General features: G+C 43.3%; 1 protein-coding gene across 1 annotated transcript in view; it reads left to right on the top strand.

Annotated features, from left to right (window-relative positions):
• PCCA (propionyl-CoA carboxylase subunit alpha) overlaps positions 1–24,689 on the top strand; it is a 926,251-nt gene that overhangs the window by 64,852 nt on the left and 836,710 nt on the right. Inside the window, exons 3-4 of the mRNA XM_075336705.1 lie at positions 7,965–8,012; positions 9,214–9,282. Of these exons, the coding sequence (XP_075192820.1) occupies positions 7,965–8,012; positions 9,214–9,282 (117 nt within the window). The remainder of the gene's footprint in view (positions 1–7,964; positions 8,013–9,213; positions 9,283–24,689) is intronic.

Genomic DNA, 24,689 nt, shown 5'->3' on the forward strand with positions numbered 1-24,689 from the left:
GGTATGACAACAGCACAAGTCCTTCTAGTCATTTAGTAATACGATTCTATAATAGAATTAGCATAAATAACAGAGGGAGGAACAGGCAGGGGGGCAGGAATCACTATGAATTCCCACCCAGCTATCAGCTGATCAACAGCTGCTGTCATTCAAAAAGCTGTACATTTCACAAACTTGCTTGTGTTTCAAAACCTATACAACCTATCTGATAACTAAAGGTATGTATAGAATCAACATGATAGTGCCAGTAGAGCACTGATTTTAGGTTATATATGAAAATCCTGGGGATTGGTGCGCTTTAAGGACATGGACACTTTTTTTTTGTTTGCTCTTTGTTTTTTTCCATACCTTCTTCCAAAAGTCAGCTTTTTTTTTCCTTAAATTTCCATCAACATAATATGGCTATATAGGGTAATCCGCTGCTGCAAAGTCTCTCACTGCTGGGGCTGGTGGTATTAGGCAGCTTAGATGTAATGGCCCTCCACAAGTAGAGCTAGGCCCCAGGGGAGGATGATTGTAGTAGTAGTATATTGATGCCGAGGTGTAGGAAGAATTCAGACAACACAGGGGTTGCGGTTTAACTTGTGCTTTACTCACTGGTTTGGAGTTGCTGCAACCCGGGTAGTGCTGGTCTCTACCAATCCAGTATACCTTTGGTCCCAGTGCCGGTGTAGTGACCTGGTGAGCTTTACTTCCATGCACCCCTCCTGTCATCATTGTCTTGGCCCGTATGGCAGGCAGCTTGAACCTCTCTTGGGTCGGACCTCTGTCCCCGTTCCCAGGTTCCCTCTTTGCTGCTGCGCCCAGGACACTAACGTCGGTGAGGTCCTTGATGGTCCGCTCACCGGGCAGATTATCAGGTGAGCCTGAAACGTCTTCCTGAACTCGGGCTCTGTGCCCTGCCGATGCTCGGTCCAGTGAGTACTCACGCCGTACACTCCCTGGCAACCGTACTGCCTTTCACTCAGTCACATTTACACTCTCAGTCTGTGTACTGACTTCTGACGGGACGTCTTACTGACTACTCGTCTTCTGACTAACAGTCTGACAAGATGTCAGTCTCCCATCACTCCACTGACTAGCCCCCCTCCTCCCATCTGACCAGAAGAGGCAGAGCCTTAGCCAATAGAGCTGATATCAGAAAGCAATATTTTCCTATTGGCTGAGGCCCCGCCCCTTCTGGTCACATGGGTATAACCTCACCACAGGTCCTGGAAGAGAAAACTTACATCGATTGTATAATACTTATGCTAATTCTAACAGGGGGAGGAGAGAACTATGAATCCCCCCCCCCAAATATTATCTACTCCTAAGCTGCTGTCACTCAAGAAGCTGATGATTTTATAAACTTTACTTTCTTGCATTTCAAAACCTATACATCAGTGGCTGCACATTAGGCTCATGCATATGCATGGCTTTCCCCACCCACCAGCATCTGTGATTGGTTGCAGTCAGACGCGCCCCCACCATGAGTGACACCATCTGACTGCTTCCAATCACAGGCGCTATGTGCGTAAAGTAAAAATAAATAAAAAATTGGCGTAGGGTCTTCCCATATTATGTTACCCAGCAGAGATAAAGTCCACGGCTACAGGCTGCAGCCCCCAGCCGTATGCGTTTCTTGGTGGCTCTGTATGAAAAGAAGAGGAACCGCATGCAGTTTTTTTTTTTATTTAAATAAATAATGTAAAAAAAATGGCGTGCTGTTACTTCCCCCCCCCCCCCCCCCATACACACACACACAATTTTGATACACAGTCATGAAAAAACCCGTCAGCTGGGGACTGGTAATCTCAGGCTGGGGTGACCCATGCTTATTGCACCCCCCTTCCCCCAACCTAAAAATGGCAGCCTGCAGCTGCCCAGTATTGTCACATCCATTAGATGTGACAATTACAGCACTTTAACAGACTCTTCCTGATTGCCCTGGTGCCATGGCAATCGGGGAAATATAAGGGGATAATGTCAGCTGAGATCACACCTGTCACTAAGCCCTAGATTAGTAATGGGATGTGTCTGAGACCCCCCTATTACTAATCTGTAAGTGAAAAGAAATAAACACAAAGACCGAAAAAATCCTTTATCTGGAATAAAAAAAAAAATCCACCATCTTTGACCCCTTTATTAACCCCCAAAACACCCCTACAGGTCCGACGTAATCCACACGAGTTTCCACACCAATTCAGCTCTGCTAGATCTGAAGCTCACAGCCAGTGCCATAGAGCTTGACTTCCCACTGTGTGAGGTTCAGGCAGAGAATGAATGAGCCACGCGATCAGCGGGGACATCACTCAGGTAAGTTGTGGCATAGCTGCAGGTTCCCACAGTCCTGCACCTGTGATCGCAGGTAACCTGATCCCAAGTGATCTCAATGAACTCTCACTGAGTTCACAGACTTGCATCTCCTGGCAGAAAACTAAGGAGGTTTTTTGACAAGAGATGCAGATTTGGTGCTGAAACATTTGCACCATATTCTTGCACCCAATCTACAGCTCCTGGTAAAACCCTTGCATCAGTACCACATCATATCAAATGCGTTAGTGATGCCTTTTTTTGCCATAAAGCATAGATTAGGTACAGGACTATAGTGTTTAAATTTCAGCACCAAATCTGCATCTCTTGGCAAAAAAATGCAGTTTTCTGCCAGGAGATGCCGTTTTTTTTTCTTTCTTCAAATTATGCACTTCATCTCCAGTCTCTGCATTATAGGCCAGCCATGTCCACAGTTTGGAGGTCACTGTGCTTTCTAAGGTTACAATGCACATCTTGACATTGCTACCTTACAACACGGCGTCACCTCCCAAGCTTGGCATACAGTGAGGCAGATGGATATGCATTGCGAAATTGATGAAACAATAAGACCAGATGGTGGACACTAAGTAACTCTGTGCCTGGATAGGTCAGCGATGATGTGAGTATTAGGCTGGAGTCACAGTTGCGATTAACTCGCACGAGTGCAATGCGAGAAAATCTCGCATTGCACTCGGACCAATGTTAATCAATGAGGCATCTCCCATCTGCTATTTTTTTACTCACTCCAAATCGGACTGAGAAAAAAATCGCAGCATGCTGCGTTTTGGTGAGTTTCTCGCCCGAGTCTCTTCAATGCAAGTCTATGGGTGCGTGAAAAAAAAACTGATATCACATGGACGGCACACACACCATCCTAGTGACATCCGTTTTTCTCCATAGATTTCTAGCAAGTAGGAGAGAACACTGTAAATGCTCCTGTACATAACAATACATGAATAGCAGCTGCTGAGGGTAAAAACTGATTGCGCACTGACAGCACACTGATGAAAAGTGAGAAGAAATCGTCCGACTTTCTGGCATGAGAATCGGTCTGATTTTACACTCGCAAGTGTGATTCCAGCCTTAGGTTGTTTTTCTTCTTTCAGCCCTGTTCCAACTTGCTTCCAAAATCAGGTTATGAACAAACCTACAAAATCATTGACTACCTGCGGTGTTTTAGGCTGCTTTCACACATCCGTTTTTTACTTTGCGGACAATACGGCTCTTTGCAGAAAAACCACAACCGTTTTTTTTTTTTTTTGCCGCCGGTTGCGGGTTTTTTTGCATAGACTTTCATTAGTGCCGGATTGTGCCGCATGGGCTTGCGTTCGGTCCGGTTTTTGCCGCATGCGGCAGATTTAGCCGATGCGGCGGCCGGATGGAACGTTGCCTGGCACTTTTTTTGGTCCGGCAAAAAAAACGCATCGCGCCGCATCCGGCCGATGCAGCGCGATTTGCAATTCATGCCTATGGACGCTGCATGCAGCGTTCTGCGGCAAACACCACATCCGGCCGCCGCATGCGTTTTTTTTCAACTGCGCATGCTCAGTAGCGTGCCGCAAGCGGCAAAAACCGGACGGGCCGCATGTCACAAACTTATGCAAAGGATCAGGGGGGGTGATCTTGCCAAAAACCCACCCCCCCTGGCACCCTGCTATGCATCTGCTTTTTCCATTTAGGATAGTGAGTATGGGATTATTTGGCTCTGCCCTGAACCATGGTATAGGGTATGCCTTATTTCTTTTCTAACCTATAATACCACAATTTTATGGCATGTATGCAACTTTGCTGTACTATTGCACTTTATGACTGCAGCATATATTGACAGACTCTGATTAGGGTTATTAATCTCTGACCTCCCTGGTGATATTTTGGGCCAATAGGGGCTCACACGTTTACATTCTCCATATAGAATAGTGTGCATAGCTTTAAACCTATTTGCACCAGCCTATATGTGCTTTGTTTTCAGGGGTCTGCTTAGGCTATGTGCGCACGTTGCGTACAGTTCACTGCAGAAATTTCTGCAGCGATCTGAAGAGCACATGTGCGCTTTAAATCGCTGCAGAAATGTCCGTAGTGAAGCCGATTCCATGCGCTCTGCCTGCAGCTCCTCCCATAGACAGAGCAGGAGCTGCCGGCAAAGCGCACGGAAGAAGTGACATGTCACTTCTTTTTACGCAGCGCTTCGGCAGTAGCCGAAGCGCTGCGCTCTAAAACGCCGCGTGCGCACGGCCCCTGCACAATCTCCATAGACTGTGCAGGGGACGCAGGACGCATGCAGTTACGCTGCGCTACAAAGCGCAGCGTAACTGCATGTATTTGCGCAACGTGCGCACATAGCCTAAACCTTGCCTGTGCTTATTGCTGCACTTTTTATATATACTCTACAAAAAGACAAGCTCCGATTAGGGCTGTACGTTCTGATGTCGCCTGTGACATTACAGTCCTATAGAGGTGCTTTATACTATCTATCATATTGATATGAATAAATCGTCATAGGTATATTAGATTTTTGTCAACTAAAAACGATAGTTCGTAACCCATGAGGTGCTGTTGTCTTCACTCTATACCATCAGAGGCTCTATCCAAAGCCCTTATACCTTATCTGTGTGCAGCTTAATGTGCATACTGTGTAGCAGGTGACATTATTTATTCCTGTTACCTTTTGTGTGAGGGGGATTTGGTATTGCTGTGATTCATTTTCCACATTTTTCACGAATGTTTTTGGCTTGGGGATACAAGTCTGTTTTTTAAGTGTTTTTAATTGTTTTCATGTGCCTTTGCTCCCAGTGAGGAGATTCATGTACTCTGCTATTTTGTAATAAAGATTTATATTTTTACACGATTCAAGTTTCTGGTGATCCCTTAATAGGTATACCTCTTTCTCTTGTCTTATAGGTTTTAGAGCCGGATTGGCCGGCTCTGCTAAAACTGGAGGTGTGAAAGCAGCCTTATACTCTGCTAAGGCTGCTTTCGCCCATCAGTTTTTTGGCATCAGGCACGATCCGGCGAAAAAACTGATACGACGGATCCGGTGAAAAAACGGATCAGTTGCATCAGTTTTTTTCCATCAGTTCCTTCAGTTTTTTGACAGATCTGGTGTGATTCTGAGCATGCTCAGTTCAAAAAAACGGATCCGGCGTCTGGATCCGTTTTTTTGCCGCATTACACCGGATCCGGCGTCCATAGGCTTCCATTATAAAACACGCCGTACGGCGCCGGATCTGGCGCGATCCGTTTTTTTGGCCGGACACAAACGTTCACTTCAACGTTTCATCCAGCCGCCGGACAAGTAAATTTTGCCGGAACCGGCAAAAAAACGGATGAAACGCAAGGCAATCCGGCGCTAATGAAAGTCTATGGGGGAAAAAACTTATCCTGCGGCAACATACACCGGATCCGTTTTTTCATGCTTTTGCCGGATTGTGCCTGATGGCAAAAAACTGAAAAAGCAGCCTAAAAGGGAGCTTTTCTAATATGTTTCTAAGGTCAGAATCCTGTTGGAATTTGTGACAGTTATTTCTACTTCAACAGTTTTCATCTTGGAAAAGTTTTCAGAAAATGTTGTACATTCTTCTTTTTATGTTTGTTTTTTTGTTTTTTTTCTTATAAGTAACATTATACCACTGTGACATGTAATGGGAAATCTAAGTATATCGTGTTTGGCACAATTTGTGCAATTGTTATTCCTACTGCTAAATTAATAGGTTGGTACTTTTTTTTTTAATTTAAATTTGTTTTTTATACATATACTGTATACAGTGCCTTGCAAAAGTATTCAGCCCCCTTGAATTTTTAAACCTTTTCCCACATTTCAGGCTTCAAACATAAAGATAAAAATGTTAAATTTTATGGTGAAGAAACCAAGTGGGACACAATTGTGAAGGTGATCGATATTTATTGCTTATTTTAAATTTTTGTAAAAAATAAAAGCTGAAAATTGGATGTGCAATATTATTCGGCCCCTTTTAATTTAGTACTTTTGTAGCGCCACCTTTTGCTGCGATTACAGCTGCAAGTCGCTTGGGGTATGTTTTGCACATCGAGAGACTGAAATTCTTGCCCATTCTTCCCTTGCAAACAGCTCGAGCTGAGTGAGGTTGGATAGAGAGCGAATGTGAACAACAGTTTTCAGCTCTTTCCACAGATTCTCGATTGGATTCAGGTCTGGACTTTGACTTGGCCATTCTAACACCTGGATACGTTTATTTGTGACCCATTCCATTGTAGATTTTGCTTTATGTTTTGGATCATTGTCTTGTTGGAAGACAAATCTCCATCCCAGTCTCAGGTCTTTTGCAGACAAGGTTTTCTACAAGACTGGTCCTGTATTTGGCTCCATCCATCTTCCTATCAATTTTATCCATCTTCCCTGTCCGTCCTGAAGCAAAGCAGGCCCAAACCATGATGCCACCACCATGTTTGACAGTGGGGATGGTGTTTTCAGGGTGATGAGCTGTGTTGCTTTTACGCCAAACATATCGTTTGGCATTGTGCCCAAAATGTTTGATTTTGGTTTCATCTGACCACAGCACCTTCTTCCACATGTTTGGTGTGTCTCCCAGGTTTCTTGTCGCAAACTTTAAGCGACATTTTTTATGGATATCTTTGAGAAATGGCTTTCTCCTTGCCACTCTTCCATAAAGGCCAGATTTGTGCAGTGTACGACAGATTGTTGTCCTATGGACAGACTCTCCCACCTCAGTTGTAGATCTCTGCAATTCATCCAGAGTGATCATGGGCCTCTTGACTGCATCTCTGATCAGTTTTCTCCTTGTTTGGCATGAAATTTTTGAGGGATGGCCGGGTCTTAGTAGATTTCCATTGGTATGATACTCCTTCCATTTCAATATAATCGCTTGCACAGTGCTTCTTGGGATGTTTAAAGTTTTGGAATTCTTTTTGCAACCAAATCCGGCTTTAAACTCCTCCATAACAATATCACGGACCTGCCTGTTGTGTTCCTTGGTCTTCATGATGCTACCTGCGCTTTAAACAGAACACTGAGACTATCACAGAGCAGGTGCATTTATATGGAGACTTGATTACACACAGGCGACTTATATTTATCATCATCAGTCATTTAGGACAACATTGGATCATTCAGAGATCCTCAATGAACTTCTGGAGAGAGTTTGCTGCACTGAAAGTAAAGGGGCCGAATAATATTGCACGCCCCAATTTTCAGGTATTTATTTTTTACAAAAATTTAAAATAAGCAATAAATATCGTTCACCTTCACAATTGTGTCCCACTTGTTGATTTCTTCACCATAAAATTTAATTTTTTTATCTTTATGTTTGAAGCCTGAAATGTGGGAAAAGGTTTAAAAATTCAAGGGGGCCTAATACTTTCGCAAGGCACTGTATATAATTTTACTTAAGACCCTTAGATTTTAGTCATAGTAGTCAATGCACATTTGACATATTAAAGCAATTATTTTTTATTGTACGTTTTGTGATCAAAGTATTTGCTGTTTTATTTTCAAATGTGTTAGAAAAAATGTAGAAGATACCAACCCTTCTAAAATGCTGAATGATCTTTCAATAAACAGTTGTGATCACATTCTTCATATTTATTGTATAGCAAATATTTAATCATGAATACTTTTGCTCTTATTTTTTATTAAAAGTAAAAAAGGTGTTTTGTTTTTTTTTTTTTTCTTTTTTTAGACATTTGAAAAAATTTTAATAGCCAACAGAGGAGAAATTGCTTGTAGGGTAAGTGTCTTTACTACAACATTTCATTTACAGTTATTGGCTATATCTAAAGCTACTGTCTAGATATGTACCGTAAATCAGTACCTACAGAGGATGATTGCCTCTACTTTGCTCTTAAAGGGAAGCGATCATCAAAAAAGGACCTATTGTTAAATCAGTCTTGTGTTTACTTGTATTAAAAATAAATATATTTTGGCAATAGTTTTTTTTTCCTCTCCAGATTACGATAATTTAAAAACAAAATTTGTAATCTTGCAGTTTTAACACTGAGCAGTAAACATTTTTAGACTTTTACTTGTTGTCCTTTAACCCCCTTTATGACAAAAATGGATAATTGGTGGAGGAAGGTTGAACTAGATGGACCTATGTAACAGACCCTTTTTAACTTTTTTTTTTTTTTTTTACAAAAATAGGCTTAGAAATACAAAGCTTGATTTTAATTGATGATAAAAGATTGCATAGCGCTTCATGTATATTATAATGTTCATCGTAACAGGTTCTCTTTTAAAGGGAATCTGTCAGCAGGTTTTTGCTTTATAATTTGAGGACTGCATGCTGCAGGGGTTAACACCGATTTCAGCGATGCGTATCAACCTTAGTGGTGGTGTTTACTAGCAATGATTTTTTTTTTTTTTAGTAACAGGACTTTATCATTGGCTGTACTACATTGCCTTGTGACTGGTAGTCTGACCCGATACCTGCTGTGATTAGCAACTCATGGTTTATAGGCAATGTATATAGAGAGCCTGGTTTTGGGCAGGGGCAGCATTCTCAGCTCTGCTGCATGCTAAATACAATAACTGATGGTGTCAGACCCTCTGCACCCAGTAAACGAAGTGATATATTGTTGGAATCGGGGTCTCTACATTATGCTGCTGTCAGATGAGGTAGCAAAAACCTGCTGACAGATTCCCTTTAAGTAGTGGACATGATCAGATCTTTCCATCTGCAGCATAGCTATGTTTGTTTCAACACTTGGGAGCCTGTAGATTGGTACCTGGTATTTTATTTTGCACTTTTATTGACCATAGCAACATCCTATGTTTTGGGCTTATATGATTCCTAGTTATGTCTAACAATAAAGCGTACTGGGTAATTCATCATAATAGCATGTATAGTTAACACTTTGGAATCATATCTTGCTATATCTATTCTGCAAACTTGACTATATGCTAAAGTAAATGAATCTGTTCACCTCTAGGTAATAAAGACATGCAGAAAGATGGGCATAAAAACTGTGGCTGTACACAGTGATGTAGATTCGGCAGCGGTGAGTTACCCTTTATGTATTTTATGTGTAACACTTGCAATTTAGATTGGATCTGTAACAGGTTGCACAACATGAACATATGAACATGGACACGATTGATCAATTTACAATGGACCTGATGAAGCTGCCTTATTTCTTGTAAAAATCCGTGTCAGAATAGCTATGTAATCCTTTTTGAAAGTTTCCCTGCCTGGTAAAAAGATAAGCTACAGATCATTATTTCTGTGCATTATGTTTGGTGAGCTACTTAAGCCCTTCTCACACTGTGTTTATCCAGTGTTGACTGGAAGAAAAGCACACAAACCAATGTCCATTTGATCTCAGTTTGTTTTATTACAGCTTTAAGGAGTTGTCAACTATTTGAACATTTCCTTCTCAGTCACCATGTTTGACCCCGTTAAAATAACAACACTTATACTCCCCTCCTGTGCCATTCCAATCGTGTTGGCACTCTTTCCTGGGGCTCATATCACTCTCTCACCTTTGGACAAATTGAACATCTAAAGGAAGTCAGAGCCGTGGCTGGCTCAGTGGCTGGCTGCTCACTTCCTCTTGATGTTCGATAAAACTGAATGCGGGGAAAATGAAGCCAACGTTGATTGTTAACATATGCGAGCCCTGTGCCCAATATCATGTGAGCCCTAGGAAAGTGAAACTTCTCGAACGGTGCCGGAACCAGAGGGGAGTCTGAGCACTATTTTAACGGGGCAAACATTGTGGTTGTGAAGATGTTGTTGATTGTCTGAGTTTATGTTGTATGCCCTTATGAATAGGGCGTTTAAGTTGCTGTGGGGCATGTTGACCACAGCATCTATGGGGTGCAAACCTCTGAGAATTGCTGGTTCAGCTCTCCTAGATTGCAGTGGGCTCTGGGTGTATATGTTGAAAAGGTTGTCCACTTTTGAGAAAGTGGGGACCAAACTGTGGAAAGTACATAAAATTACAGTTAGCAAGTACTCCTTCTTCCTGGGTCCAGTGACGTCTACCCGTCACTGCTTCAGTCCTGGTATTTTCACTACAGCAGTGGCACTACTTCAACAGTATGCATCACCGCTCTAGCCAGTCACTGTATAGTTTGGGGCCCACTGTACTAAAGTGGACAACACTTTTAAGGCAAATAATACACAATGAACTTTCTGCCTGTTTGGGTAAAGATGTTGATATTTGAAATGTATAGACATATTTAAAGGCTAAGATCACATGTTAAGATGAAATGCTGCTCTTGTGCCCACAGATTTGCTGTGCCCATCTTACTCTTGCAGTATTCAGTAATAATCCGCATCTATATTTCACAGAAAACAAGATGCATAACTACATGCATAAGTTATTAGAAACAGGCCATCTAGTCTAACTTATAATTATAGGCACTATACAAAGTCCTATTTATGCCAGGTCTTTGTCACCAATCCTGATTGTTCTAAGTTTACCACTAACATGAAGTAAAATATGTCAGGAAAAAAAACATTCTTAGGCCGGTTTCAGACGTCCATGTTTCAGGTACGTGTGACATCTGTTTTTAACACTGATGCCACACGTGCCCGTGTTGTTCTTTGAAGTTACTCACACGGTCATGTTTCACACGGACCTTGTGACCCCTCGTGGCCCCGCACACATGGAGACATGTCCGTTTTTTCTCCGGGTGTCACACGGATCGCACACTGATGTGATCCGTGTGACAACAGTGTGACACGTACCTGAGAAAACACGGGTCTTTCAAAGAAAAAGATTTTCTATATTTACTTGTATCCAAGTTCTGTTTTCTTCGGCTCTGCTGCCTCCCGCTTCTGACCCCCCGCTCATTATACTCATTGATTATTCACTGCACTGAGGAGCTGTAAGCTAGAGCAGCGGTGGGGACTTCAGTGCCATTGACTGCACCGCTGGGGACAGGTGAGTATCCAGCAGTGTGTGTGTGTGTGTGTGTGTGTGTGTGTGTGTGTGTGTGTGTGTGTGTGTGTAGTGAGGACCTGAAAGCCGGAGTATCGCGGGGACAGCATCGCTGGTGACAGTATCCCAGAGGACGGCATCACAGGTAACAGTTGAGTATTCAGCAAGCAAGCGGTGTGTGCGCAGTGACGTCCAGGAGGTCACCGGAGTTCCCATTGAACTCTGATGAACCCGTGACTGTGGTGACACCCACTGTAACGCAGGTGTCGCAGGGGTGTCATCAGGATGTCATCAGAGTTCAATGGGAACTCCAATGACCTCCTGGAAGTCACTGCACACACACTGCTTGCTGATTTCTCATCTGTCCCCACGATGCTGTCCTCGGCGGTGCTGTACCCAGCGCTGTCCCCTCGATGCTCGGGCTTCCAGCTCCTCAGTGCTTTGAATAATCAATGAATATAATGAGCGGGGGTCAGAAGTGGGAGGCAGCAGAGCCGAAGAAAACAGTGCTGGATACAGGTAAAAATAGAAAATCTTTTTATTTCAAAAACCTGTGTTTTCTCCGGTACGTGTCACACGTATGCAAACACAGATGTCACACGTATGACCATAACCATTCGTGTGGCTTGTACTTTATTAAACACGGACGTCTGAAACCGGCCTTAGATTCACTGAGATCCATTCCAGAGTTATTACCACATAGTTTGACACTGGTCAGAATTGAGAAAATTGGCCCGGTCATGAAGTTGAAAACTGGCTCGGGGTAAAGGGGTTAAAATTAATTTTTATATTATTATATTATATATTTTAAACAATAAAAACATATTTGAAATAAGTAACATTTTCATTCCACTCTAGTGGAAGGTACTGTGAAAAGACTCCCACAGGTAACAACTGCGAAGTCTCTTAAGGAAAAAAATAGCTGTCTTTTTCTGGAAGTGGCTTGACATAAAAAAAATCTTGCCTGCTCTGCTGTCTGGAAAAAAAATAGTTGTATGCACTTACCCATACTATTGCATCAATGCAGTGACTAAACATGGTCTGTGTGAAATGTGTTTGCAAGTTTTATTGGAAATAATTCTAAATAGTCAGCTGTGATCCCGCGCTGTAATGTCTGTACACTGTTTTGCTTCCTCCCCTACCCAGTCAGGCACAGCCATTACACAGTACATAAAAGGTACACATATATAAGATTATCTCAGCACAGGAACATTTCTCTCTGAACACATCCAATTGAGGAAATTATTAGTATTCCAAGATCTATTGATTAAAATGTACTTAGTGGTAAAAATCCTTTACGTTTTCGTCTCACGTGCAGCAGGACAGGTACTGCCCTTAGAGCTCTCCTGCATTCTTTTCCTAGTCTAAGCCGACTTCTGGTCTTTAAATGGGGGGTTCACTAATGGCCACATCAATATTATGTTGAGAAACAAGGTTTCTCTCAAATACCTTGTGCTACCAATTTTGCCTGTGAGCGGCGCTATTGTGGGCTGCTCATCCCCGACCCACTGGGCTCTGTGACCTCTGATGTCAAGTGATATCACGTCAACTTCCTGTTGACCTGACATCACCGCGGCCAACCCCAGTTGTACTTTGAATGAAACCATTAATTTTGCCATACAGTAGAAAACAGGAAAAAAAATTCCAAGTGCGGCGAAATTGAAAATAAAGTGCAATAGTACAATTGTTTTTGGGGTCTTTTCCTTACCACATTCCCTATATGGTAAAACTGATGTGTGTGTATGATTCCTTACATCGGTACGAGTTTGTAGATGCCAAACACGTCTACTTTTATTTTTATCTTAGGGGTTAAAACAAAATTCAGAAATTTGTCCCCCAGAAAATAGCGTGTTTGGCCCCATTTTCCAAGACACTTAGCGTTCTCATTTTTTCAAGATCTGGGGCTTAGTGATGGCTTATTTTTTGTGTCTTGAGCTGATGTTTTAAAATGATACCATTTTTGTGTAGATGCAACGTTTTGATTGCGTGTTATTGCATTTTAAAGAAATGTTGCAACAATTTTTTATCTCGCTACGCCGTGTACCAATCAGATTAATTGATTTTATATTTTGGTTGATCAGGCATTTCTGAACACTGCGATACGAAGTATGTGGATTTTTTTTAAAAACTGTTTTATTTTTAATGGGGTGAAAGGGCGGTGATTTGAACGTTTAGGGATTTTTTATTTTTTTCATATTTCTTAAAACTTTTTTTTTTTAATTATTTATTTTACTAATCCCCCTAGGGTACTTTGTCACTGCAGTGTCCGATCACCTGTGCTTTTCTGCTGATCAGTGCAGCATCGCTCTGATCAGCAGAAATATTCCTCTCCTGTGAGTGGTGGCGCTCTGTCAGCTTTCACAGGAAGTGAGTCATAGCATCATCAAGGGTCATCGGCTGACCCCCCCCCCGTTACCATGAAAACACACTCGCATCACGGGGCCGCCGATGACAGAGGGGAATGGTGCGATCCCTGCAATTGCGCTGTCTGTGTTTGACAGTGCAATCTAAGGGGTTAATAGACGTGGGTGGATCTCCGATCCATCTGCGCCTGTTAGCCACACATTTCTGCTGATGAAATTAGCAGACGTGCAGGGAATACTTCGGGCCTGCCGTCGAAGCTCGTGGTAACCGGAGGGAAGCGGTACGTCCTTGGTCATAAAGGGGTTAATAAGAGTTTAAATGCTTGGGTGAATGCAGCTATTACCCTAAGGTTCAGTCATATCAGGCATAGGGGTGAAACGTTTGCAGGGATCAGTCACTTTTTGTCAGTTAAGTTCAGCCATAATTATTTTTTTAACTTGGTAACTCCCACTACATTGTAATTTTAAATCAGAGGTCTATTACAAACAGTTCTTTGCTACAACTGATCTCAGGCATCAGGTGCACTGCGCAGAACCTCAATGCCAATGTATGTGTATGACGTAGACTCGTCATGCAATGCGGCTTCAGAATAAGGAAGACCAAGATGACCGAAAGGGGAGGTGCCGATCCCGGAGAACGGCGCCACCCATCCGACCGTTGTGCACGGAGCGACCTTCTAGGCGAGTATTATAAAGTGTTTTTTATTTTATAGCCAACGGCCTGGGCTCTTATATACAGCATGTTAGACTGCTGTATATAAGAGCCCAGTGGTGGTGGACGCAGCTTATAGGCAAAAAACTGGTGACCGGTTGTCTTTAAAGGGAATCTGTCACCACTTTGACTTATCTAACCTATTAATATGAGCATACAGGTCATAGATGGTTGAACAAAGTTCTACCTGACTGCCTCATATCAGAAACCTTTTTGTAGATAAATCCTCTTCAATCACTGTATGTAAATGAGCTCTTCCAGGATATGGGGCAGATTTTGTCTGGAAGATATCTCCGCCTCCAGAGATTATTATAAATAAAAGGTGCATTACCAGTGTGATGTTTAATGGCCGCTCTCTACTGTCACTGCAGACTCGTTTGTGATTATAAGGCTCTGGCTACACTAGCTTATAGCATTGGATGCGATATGCTAATGATCCTTGGCTCCCAAGTGTCATGGAACGCAGCTGTGATTCGATCTTGCGATCGGATAACAGCTGTGGAGGAGAGGGAGGGACTAAACTCTCAATCTCCTCTATTGTCAGCTGATGCATATATTGCACTGCACTCAGATGTTATCCGAGTGCAGTCCGATATTTCACTCACACCCATATACTTGTATGTGTGCGACTGACACGTCGCTTGCTAACTTCAATTTTTCGGTCTGATTAGGGCTGAGAAAACGCAGATTGGAATGGAACCATAGAATAACATTGCTCCGAGTGGAATGCGTTTTTTTTTTTTTATTGCATTCTACTTGTTTGATTTTACTTACCGTGTGTCCTAGGCCTTACTGACACTTCTGCAGGTTTCTCTTAGCCGCAGCCTCCATCTCACAAGAAGAAATTGTTCTCCTGTTCAGTTACATGTCTCACACTGGTAATGCCTCCTATTTAAAATAATCTCTGAAGGCAGAGTTATCTTCCAGGCAGCATCCGCTGCGTAGTCTGGAAGAGCTCATTTATAGATAAGTACATGGATTTTTTTTTTCTTTTAGAAAACCATGTTAGTGATGCACATTGCATCATCTAAAATAATTGATGGTTTAATAACAAAAAACGACATGGCAGGATCCCTTTAATTAGCCTGTTAAGGTTATGGCTTGGTCGTTAGGAAAGGCCAGGTGATGCAAATTTCACAGCTTTATAAAAACCCAACCTCCTCTAACATAAAATAGCAGCCATGGGTTCTTCTAAATAGCTGCCCAGCACTTTGAAAATGAAAGAGGCCTACAGTGCAGGAGAAGGTTTATAAGAAGATAGCAAAACATTTTCAAGTTGCCCTTTCCTCAGTTTGAAATGTAATTAGGTACAGGCAGTTAACAGGAGCAAGATAATGTCTGGAAGACCAAGCAAAACGTTTGTGAGAGCTGCTCATAGGATTCATTGAGATGCAAATCAGAAACTCCCCCTGACTGCAAAAGACCTTCAGGAAGATTTAGCAGACTCTGGGGTTGTGATACATTTTTCTACTGTTCAGAGACCCCTACACACATATGGCCTTCATGGAAGAGTCATCAGAAGAAAACTCCTGATTCCGCACCATAAAATTCCGTTTTGGAAATATGGAAAAAAAAATATCGAAACTAGCGGATGCATTTTGGAAACAAGTCCTGTGAACTGATGAGAGTAAAAAAGAATTCTCTCTTTGACCACAACATTTAAAGGTATGTGTGTAGATAAAAGGGCACAGATTTTCAGGAAAAGAACATCTTTGCAACTATTAAACATGGGGGTGGATCAATCATGGTTTGGGGTTGTGTTGCAGTCAATGGCACGGGAGTATTTCACAGGTAGAGGGAAGAATGGATTAAGGAAAATTTCAACAAATTCTTCATGCAGACACATCATGCACTTAGTAAAGCTGAAGTTGAAATGAGGATGGCTTCTACAAATGGCTAATGATCCTAAACACAGGTCAAAATCCACAATAGACTACCTCAAAAAGTGCAAGCTGAAGGTTTTTCAATGGTCCTCAGTTCCCTGATCTAAACATTATTGAAAATCTGTGGCTAGATCTCAGAAAAGCAGTGCATGTAAGATAACCCAGGAATCTTACAGAACTGGAAGACTTTTCCAAGGCTGAATGGATGAAAATCCCTCAAACAAGAATTTAAAGGCTCTTGTCTGGCTACAAAATGTGTTTACAAGCTGTGGTACTTGATAACCATGCAGCGTGCCTAAACTTTTTTTGCATCGGCCCTTTTTCCTTTTTTGTTAATTTTAAAATGTAAAAGATATTTTCTTTTTGCCTAACATACAGTTAGGTCCAGAAATATTTGGACAGTGACACAATTTTCGCGAGTTGGGCTCTGCATGCCACCACATTGGATTTGAAATGAAATCTCGACAACAGAATTCAAGTGCAGATTGTAACGTTTAATTTGAAGGTTTGAACAAAAATATCTGATAGAAATTGTAGGAATTGTACACATTTCTTTACAAACACTCCACATTTTAGGAGGTCAAAAGTAATTGGACAAATAAACCAAACCCAAACAAAATATTTTTATTTTCAATATTTTGTTGCGAATCCTTTGGAGGCAATCACTGCCTTAAGTCTGGAACCCATGGACATCACCAAACGCTGGGTTTCCTCCTTCTTAATGCTTTGCCAGGCCTTTACAGCCAGCCAGGCCTTCAGGTCTTGCTTGTTTGTGGGTCTTTCCATCTTAAGTCTGGATTTGAGCAAGTGAAATGCATGCTCAATTGGGTTAAGATCTGGTGATTGACTTGGCCATTGCAGAAGGTTCCACTTTTTTGCACTCATGAACTCCTGGGTAGCTTTGGCTGTATGCTTGGGGTCATTGTCCATCTGTACTATGAAGCGCCGTCCGATCAACTTTGCGGCATTTGGCTGAATCTGGGCTGAAAGTATATCCCGGTACACTTCAGAATTCATCCGGCTACTCTTGTCTGCTGTTATGTCATCAATAAACACAAGTGACCCAGTGTCATTGAAAGCCATGCATCCCCATGCCATCACGTTGCCTCCACCATGTTTTACAGAGGATGTGGTGTACCTTGGATCATGTGCCGTTCCCTTTCTTCTCCAAACTTTTTTCTTCCCATCATTCTGGTACAGGTTGATCTTTGTCTCATCTGTCCATAGAATACTTTTCCAGAACTGAGCTGGCTTCATGAGGTGTTTTTCAGCAAATTTAACGCTGGCCTGTCTATTTTTGGAATTGATGAATGGTTTGCATCTAGATGTGAACCCTTTGTATTTACTTTCATGGAGTCTTCTCTTTACTGTTGACTTAGAGACAGATACACCTACTTCACTGAGAGTGTTCTGGACTTCAGTTGATGTTGTGAACGGGTTCTTCTTCACCAAAGAAAGTATGCGGCGATCATCCACCACTGTTGTCATCCGTGGACGCCCATGCCTTTTTGAGTTCCCAAGCTCACCAGTCAATTCCTTTTTTCTCAGAATGTACCCGACTGTTGATTTTGCTACTCCAAGCATGTCTGCTATCTCTCTGATGGATTTTTTCTTTTTTTTTCAGCCTCAGGATGTTCTGCTTCACCTCAATTGAGAGTTCCTTAGACCGCATGTTGTCTGGTCACAGCAACAGCTTCCAAATGCAAAACCACACACCTGTAATCAACCCCAGACCTTTTAACTACTTCATTGATTACAGGTTAACGAGGGAGACGCCTTCAGAGTTAATTGCAGCCCTTAGAGTCCCTTGTCCAATTACTTTTGGTCCCTTTAAAAAGAGGAGGCTATGCATTACAGAGCTATGATTCCTAAACCCTTTCTCCGATTTGGATGTGAAAACTCTCATATTGCAGCTGGGAGTGTGCACTTTCAGCCCATATTATATATATAATTGTATTTCTGAACATGTTTTTGTAAACAGCTAAAATAACAAAACTTGTGTCACTGTCCAAATATTTCTGGACCTAACTGTACAAAGGAAATATATCATCTTTAACGTTATGCCTTTTTAGAGATTATTTCATCTTTAGCTTGCTAAACCCATTAACGACCGTGGGCAGTAAAGTTACGTCCTAGTGGTCAAAGTATTAATCCCCACCGACTGCTGCGGCTGCCGGTGGGGATCCGTGCATATGTCAGCTGATTTGTACAGCTGACATGTATGCCTCGCAGGCACAAACGGAATCGCTATCCACCTGTTAACCCCTTAAATGGCGCTGTCAAAATGTGACTGCGCCATTTTAATGGCGATCGCGCTAAAACTTTACTCACTGGCTGCCACCGGAAGTTACGTGACATGATTACGTGGATCCGATGGTTGTCTTAGTAGCAAAAAATAAGATGTCACTGAGCCATAGATCCCAAAAAATGAGACCGCTACGGGTCGCGGAAAATGGCACAAAACGTGTCCAACTTTTTTTGGACAAAATTGAGATTTTTTTTAACCCCTTAGATAAAAGGTAAACCTAATACATGTTTGGTGTCGACGAACTCGCACTGACCTGAGGCACCACATTAATACATCAGTTTTACCATATAGTGAACACAGTGAAGAAAATATCTCAAAAAGAATTGTGCTGTACTGTACAAAGGTATACTGTATACAGTACATATGTACAGAAAGTTACCTCCAGAGCCAGTCAGTGTGCGGTGAAAGGACAGAACCTGAAGTGTGCACGGTGAGTATTTGCTGCTCTTGCAAAGCATAGCTCTAAAACCAAGTTACACATTTGTATAAAGCTTTGCTTGTCTTGCAAAACGCTCTCAAACCAAATTACTCTTAATCCAAGGTTCCACTGTATGCCTTTTTTATTATGCTTTGCAACCAATATTACACCCTGTGCACAGTTCATCAAGAAATCTGGTGACTGGTCCTCTTTAAGCGCTAAAAGGGAATTTCTCACTAGGTTTTTGCTACCCCTGAGAGCAGCATGATGCAAAGGCATAGACCAACAATTCCAGAAATAAATCATGTGGACCTCATTCAGACCCTTAATGATTTTTTGGTCCGAGCTTCATAGGCACTTCTTTTTTTTTCACTTTTAAATCAGAGTTTTATGCAAATTTGGACAGTGTCTGTTGTTGTCATCTTTTTGGTCATGAATATGGACGATTACATTGCAGCAGGTTTACTAGTCTACTAATGTTAATCTGTTGATAAAACTGTGATGTAAGTGACACATCTTTGGCATCAGGGTGTCTATCCCTATATTACGCTGCTCTCAGATTAGGTGGCAAAAAGTTGGTGACCAATTCCCATTTTAAAATTGACTTTTATTTATTTTACAATATTTCTTAGTCATACAAGGTGATTTGAACATGTGAACCTTTAATTGAATAAATTATACAGTCCATTGTATGCATGTGTTTGTAGTGTCCATTGTCCAGTTTGTCAGATTTAGGGTGGTGTCACACACAGCGACGACTACAACGATGTCGCTGCTACGTCACCATTTTCTGTGACATTGCAGCGACGTCCCGTCGATGTCGCTGTGTGTGACATCCAGCAACGACCTGGCCCCTGCTGTGAGGTCGCCGATCGTTGCTGAATGTCCAGCTTCATTTTTTGGTCGCCGCTCTCCCGCTGTGACGCACACATCACTGTGTGTGACAGCGAGAGAGCGACGAAATGAAGCGAGCAGGGAGCAGGAGCCGGCGTCTGGCAGCTGCGATAAACTGTAACCAGGGTAAACATCGGGTAACCAAGGGAAGACCTTTCCCTGGTTACCCGATATTTACCTTTACCAGCATCCGCCGCTCTAGCTGTCAGTGCCGGCTCCCTGCTCTCTGCACATGTAGCAGAGTACACATCGGGTAATTAACCCGATGTGTACTGTAGCTAGGAGTGCAGGGAGCCAGCGCTAAGCAGTGTGCGCGGCTCCCTGCTCTCTGCACATGTAGCTGCAGTACACATCGGGTAATTAACCCGATGTGTACTGTATCTAGGAGTGCAGGGAGCCAGCGCTAAGCAGTGTGCGCGGCTCCCTGCTCTCTGCACATGTAGCACAGAGACGCGTGTCGTTATGATCGCTGCTGCGTCTGCTGTGTTTGACAGCTAAGCAGCGATCATAACAGCGACTTACAAGGTCGCTGTTGCGTCACAGAAAATGGTGACGTAACAGCGACGTCGTTGTCGCTGTGTGTGAACCCAGCTTTAGGCTAGGATCACCTGTTTGAAGATTTGCTCATCCTAGAGAATCTGGTCAATTTATGCGAATGACATTCCAATCAAACACTAATCAGTATTTAAAGAGTGTCTGCTTATTGTGATCCGATTCTGTAGGATGAATCAGAGCACACTGAGAAGATAGAGAACAAAATGTCTCCATTGTAAATACGATATGTAATCCAAGCGCAGTCTGATAATTTCCACGCACTCTACTGCGTGAGTCTTGTCAGATTTGCATCAGCACTCGTCCAATATATCCGGTGGTGTGCGCAAGCCCTTCTTCTGACAGGAAGCCTAAGCCTAAAGCCCCCGTCACATTTAGCGACTTACCAGCGATCCCGAAAACGATGCGACCTGATAAGGATCGCTGGTAAGTCGCTGGGAGGTCGCTGGTGAGATGTCACACAGTCAGACCTTACCAACGACTCAGTAACGATACAGGTCGCAGTAGCGACCTGTATAACGATCTCTGCTGTTATTGGGACCCTGTCACAGTGTCAAACATAGCGATGCGTCCTGCCCAGCAGGACATCGCCTTTGAAGAAAATGGTCCAGGACGTTCCGCAACGGCCGGCGACCTCACAGCAGGGGCCAGGTCGTTGCTGGATGTCACACACCACGACATCGCTAGCAAGATCGCTGTTGCGTCAAAAAAACCGTGACTCAGCAGCGATGTCGCTAGCGATGTCGCTTAGTGAGATGTGGCCTTAAGGGTGCTTTCACACTAGGTTCCTCTCCATGTTCATTGGCCTCGTTGGGGCTTCCATCCGAACCCCCCCGCTCCACAAAACAGGATTTGAATGTATGCGCGACAGGCCACTCACTATAATGGTGCAGACGGAGTCATCTTGTATTCTGTTGTGCACTATTTTCGGGGATATACACTTACTGGAGGCGGACAGCCAGACGCAGTCTACTACTTCTGGATGTCCTCCTCCAATAAGCGTATACCCCTGAAAATGGTACACGACGGAACATATGGTGACTCCCACAGCACCATTATAGTAAGTGGCCCTGTCTGAATCAAATTTTGCAAGGTGTCCGAATTGGTCCATTGAATGGGGAGAAGATCGCAGTGTGAAAGCACCCTAAGGCTACATGCGCACGCTGCTTTTTTTGCTGCTTTTTTGGCTGCAGTTTTGTCAGCAGAACTTTCTGACATCTGACTTCCCAGCAAAGTCTATGAGAAGTCAGATCATGCGCACATTGCAGTTTATTTGTCAGCGTTTTTTTGTCAAAAGTTTGTGACAAAAAAATGCAGCATGTTCATTCTTCCTGCGTTTTTGTCAACATTGGTCACTCATTGAAATCAATGAGGGCATCAAAAACGCAGGAAAAATGCATGCTAATCAAAAGTGGTGCATTTTCCTGCCTTTTTCCTGCGTTTTTGGTACCAAAAACGCAAGTGATTTGTCAGGAAGTGAGGTAACAGGCAAGTGGTCCCGTCCCGTCCTCCACGTGTTCCCCGAAGTACCGCTGTCCCCAGGGGAGATGATGTGAAGGACGGGGACTATCAGCGGCGGCGGCAGCGAGAGGGAAAAATCAATGTTTTCAGCTGCCAATGTCCATCCCCCTCTCGCTGCCGCCGCCACCGCTGATAGTCCCGTCTTCCACATCATCTCCCCTGTGCGTGCACGCTGGGGACAGCGGTACTTCGGGGAACACGTGGAGGACGGGACTATCGGCGGCGGCGGCAGCGAGAGGGGGATGGACATTGGCAGCTGAAAACATTGATTTTTCCCTCTCGCTACCGCCGCTGATAGTCACGTCCTTCACGTGTTCCCCGAAGTACCGCTGTCCCCAGCGTGCACGCACAGGGGAGATGATGTGGAGGACGGGACTATCAGCGGCGGCGGCAGCGAGAGGGGAAAATTCAATGTTTTCAGCTGCCAATGTCCATCCCCCTCTCGCTGCCGCCGCTGATAGTCCCGTCCTCCACGTGTTCCCCGACGTACCGCTGTCCCCAGCGTGCACGCACAGGGGAGATGATGGACCCCTCTCGCTGCCACCACCGCCGCTGAAAGTCCCGTCCTCCACGCTCCTATCAGCTAAACGCAGTAGCGCGATCAGCTGAGCTGTCACTGAGGTTACTCACGGCCACCGCTGGATTCAGCGGTGGCCGCGGGTAACATCAGTGACAGCTCAGCTGATCGCGCGGCTGTCTTCAGTTGCTGCGTGGAGGTGACAGGAGCGGCGGTGTCTGCTGCTTCTCCGGTCACCTCCATGCAGCAGAGCTGGAAGCGACGCTGGACCATCCTGGATTACGCCGGACATGGAGGGCTTTTTGGGGCTTATTAAATGGGAGAACAAGGGAATTTGTTAGTGTTTTTTTATTTCTAATAAAGGATTTTTTCAGGTGGGTGTTTATTTACTGTAACTTACAGATTAATCATGGAAGGTTTCTCCGGGAGACGCCTGACATGATTAATCTAGGACTTATTGGCAGCTATGGGCTGCCAATAACTCCTTTATTACCCCGATTTGCCAACGCACTAGGGCAAATCGGGAAGAGCTGGGTACTGTCCCAGAACAGCCGCATCTAATGGATGTGGCCATTCTGGGCGGCTGCTGGCTGATATTGTCAGGCTGGGGGGCTCCCCATAACGTGGAGCTCCCCATCCTGAGAATACCAGCCTTCAGCCGTATGGCTTTATCTGGCTGGCATTAAAATTGGGGGGGACCACATGCCAGTTTTTTTTAATTATTTATTTATTTCTAATTTTTTTTTTTCAATTCAACAAGCTTTATGGGCTTGTTTGAACTGAATAATACATGAAACAATTGTTGACAAAACTGCAGCCAAAAATGCACCAAAAAAGCAGCAAAAATGCACCAAAAAAGCACCTACATTTTTTGTGACATTTCCAGGCTGTCTCTGACAAGGTGCAGTTTTGGCTGCAGTTTTGGCTGCAGTTTTGGCTGCAGTTTGTGAACACGAAAAAGAAGCAGCGTGCGCATGTAGCGTAAAAGATCCTTCCTCATTCCCTTTGTCTATCCTAGAAGCTGGGAGAAAGCATTGATGGTTCGGTCTTTTTTTTTTTTTTTATTTTATATCATTTTTAGTTTTTTTTGTTTTTTTTTTAATAAACAGTAAAGTATTTTGAATCAGAATTTCTTTAGTGTTTGATCAGTTTGAGCAGTGTTTACCATCCGTGTTTGAACACTTTTTTTTTTTTTTTTTTCTTTTTTCTAGTAGGTAGTAGGGATGGGTGAACCCGGACTGTAAAAGTCCGGATCCGCACAGGTTCAAAAATACCCAAGCGCTGGGCCCAGAGTTCTTGGGAAACTCCAGGTAATGATCCAGGTCCAGCAACTCAAGTAATGAAAAAAATAAATAAAATAAATAAAAGAAAATAAGAATAAATTAAGCACGATACACTTACTGAGTCTCAGGCGTCACTGTAACTGCTTAAGGAGCCTCTCATTCTACTTACGTGGCCGCTCATTAGCTTCATACGTATTCACTGCTTCCCTTGTCCACCCGCAGTTCTTGCCTCTGTGATTGGTTGCAGTCAGACAGCGCCCCCAGCCTGTGTGACAGCCTGTCTGACTGCTTTCAATCAGAGGTGCTGTGTTCTCGGGTCTATATTGTGGTGTGATCACAGGTAACCTCAACTGAGGTCACTCTGTTTAATGAGGTCACCTGATGTCAGATTACCTGCAATCAAAGGTGGAGGACTGTGGGACTTCCAGCTCTGACCGCAAATAACCTGAGTGATGTCACCACTCATCGCGTTTCTCAGTCTCTGCCTGAAGCGCACAGCGGGCAGTCATGTTCTGGCCATGCGCTGTCAATTCAGATGATTTAGCAGCTGGAATCTTCGTGGGACCTCATGTGGATTACATTGGACTTGAGTGTTATTTGGATGAATAAAGGGGTGTAAGAGGGTGGGGTTTGTTTGTATTTTATTTCAAGTAAAATGATTTTTTTTGTTTTTTTGTGTTTTTCTTTTCACTAACAGATTAGTAGTGGGGGGATTCATTAACTCCTCCCATTACTAATCTAGGGCTTAGTGGCAGCTTTGAGCTTTAATTAGCCCCTTATTACCCTGATTGCCACAGCACCAGAGCAATTGGGATGAGCTGGGTAAAGTTCAGAGATTGTCGTATCTAATTAATGTGACAATCCTGGGTGGCTGCAGGCTGCTTTTTTTTAGGCTGGGGGGCCCCTATAAGCATGGGTCTCCCGAGCCTGAGAATACCAGCGTCAAGCTGGGTATCAAAATGTGGAGGTGGTCGGACCACACTCTGTTTTTAAATTATTTATTTAAATTAAAAAAAAAAAATAAGCCGCATGCTGCTCTTCTTATTTTGATACACTGCCAAGATAAGCT

This window comes from Anomaloglossus baeobatrachus, chromosome 2 (assembly GCF_048569485.1).
Source record: "Anomaloglossus baeobatrachus isolate aAnoBae1 chromosome 2, aAnoBae1.hap1, whole genome shotgun sequence".
NCBI classification, from domain to species: Eukaryota; Metazoa; Chordata; class Amphibia; order Anura; family Aromobatidae; genus Anomaloglossus; species Anomaloglossus baeobatrachus.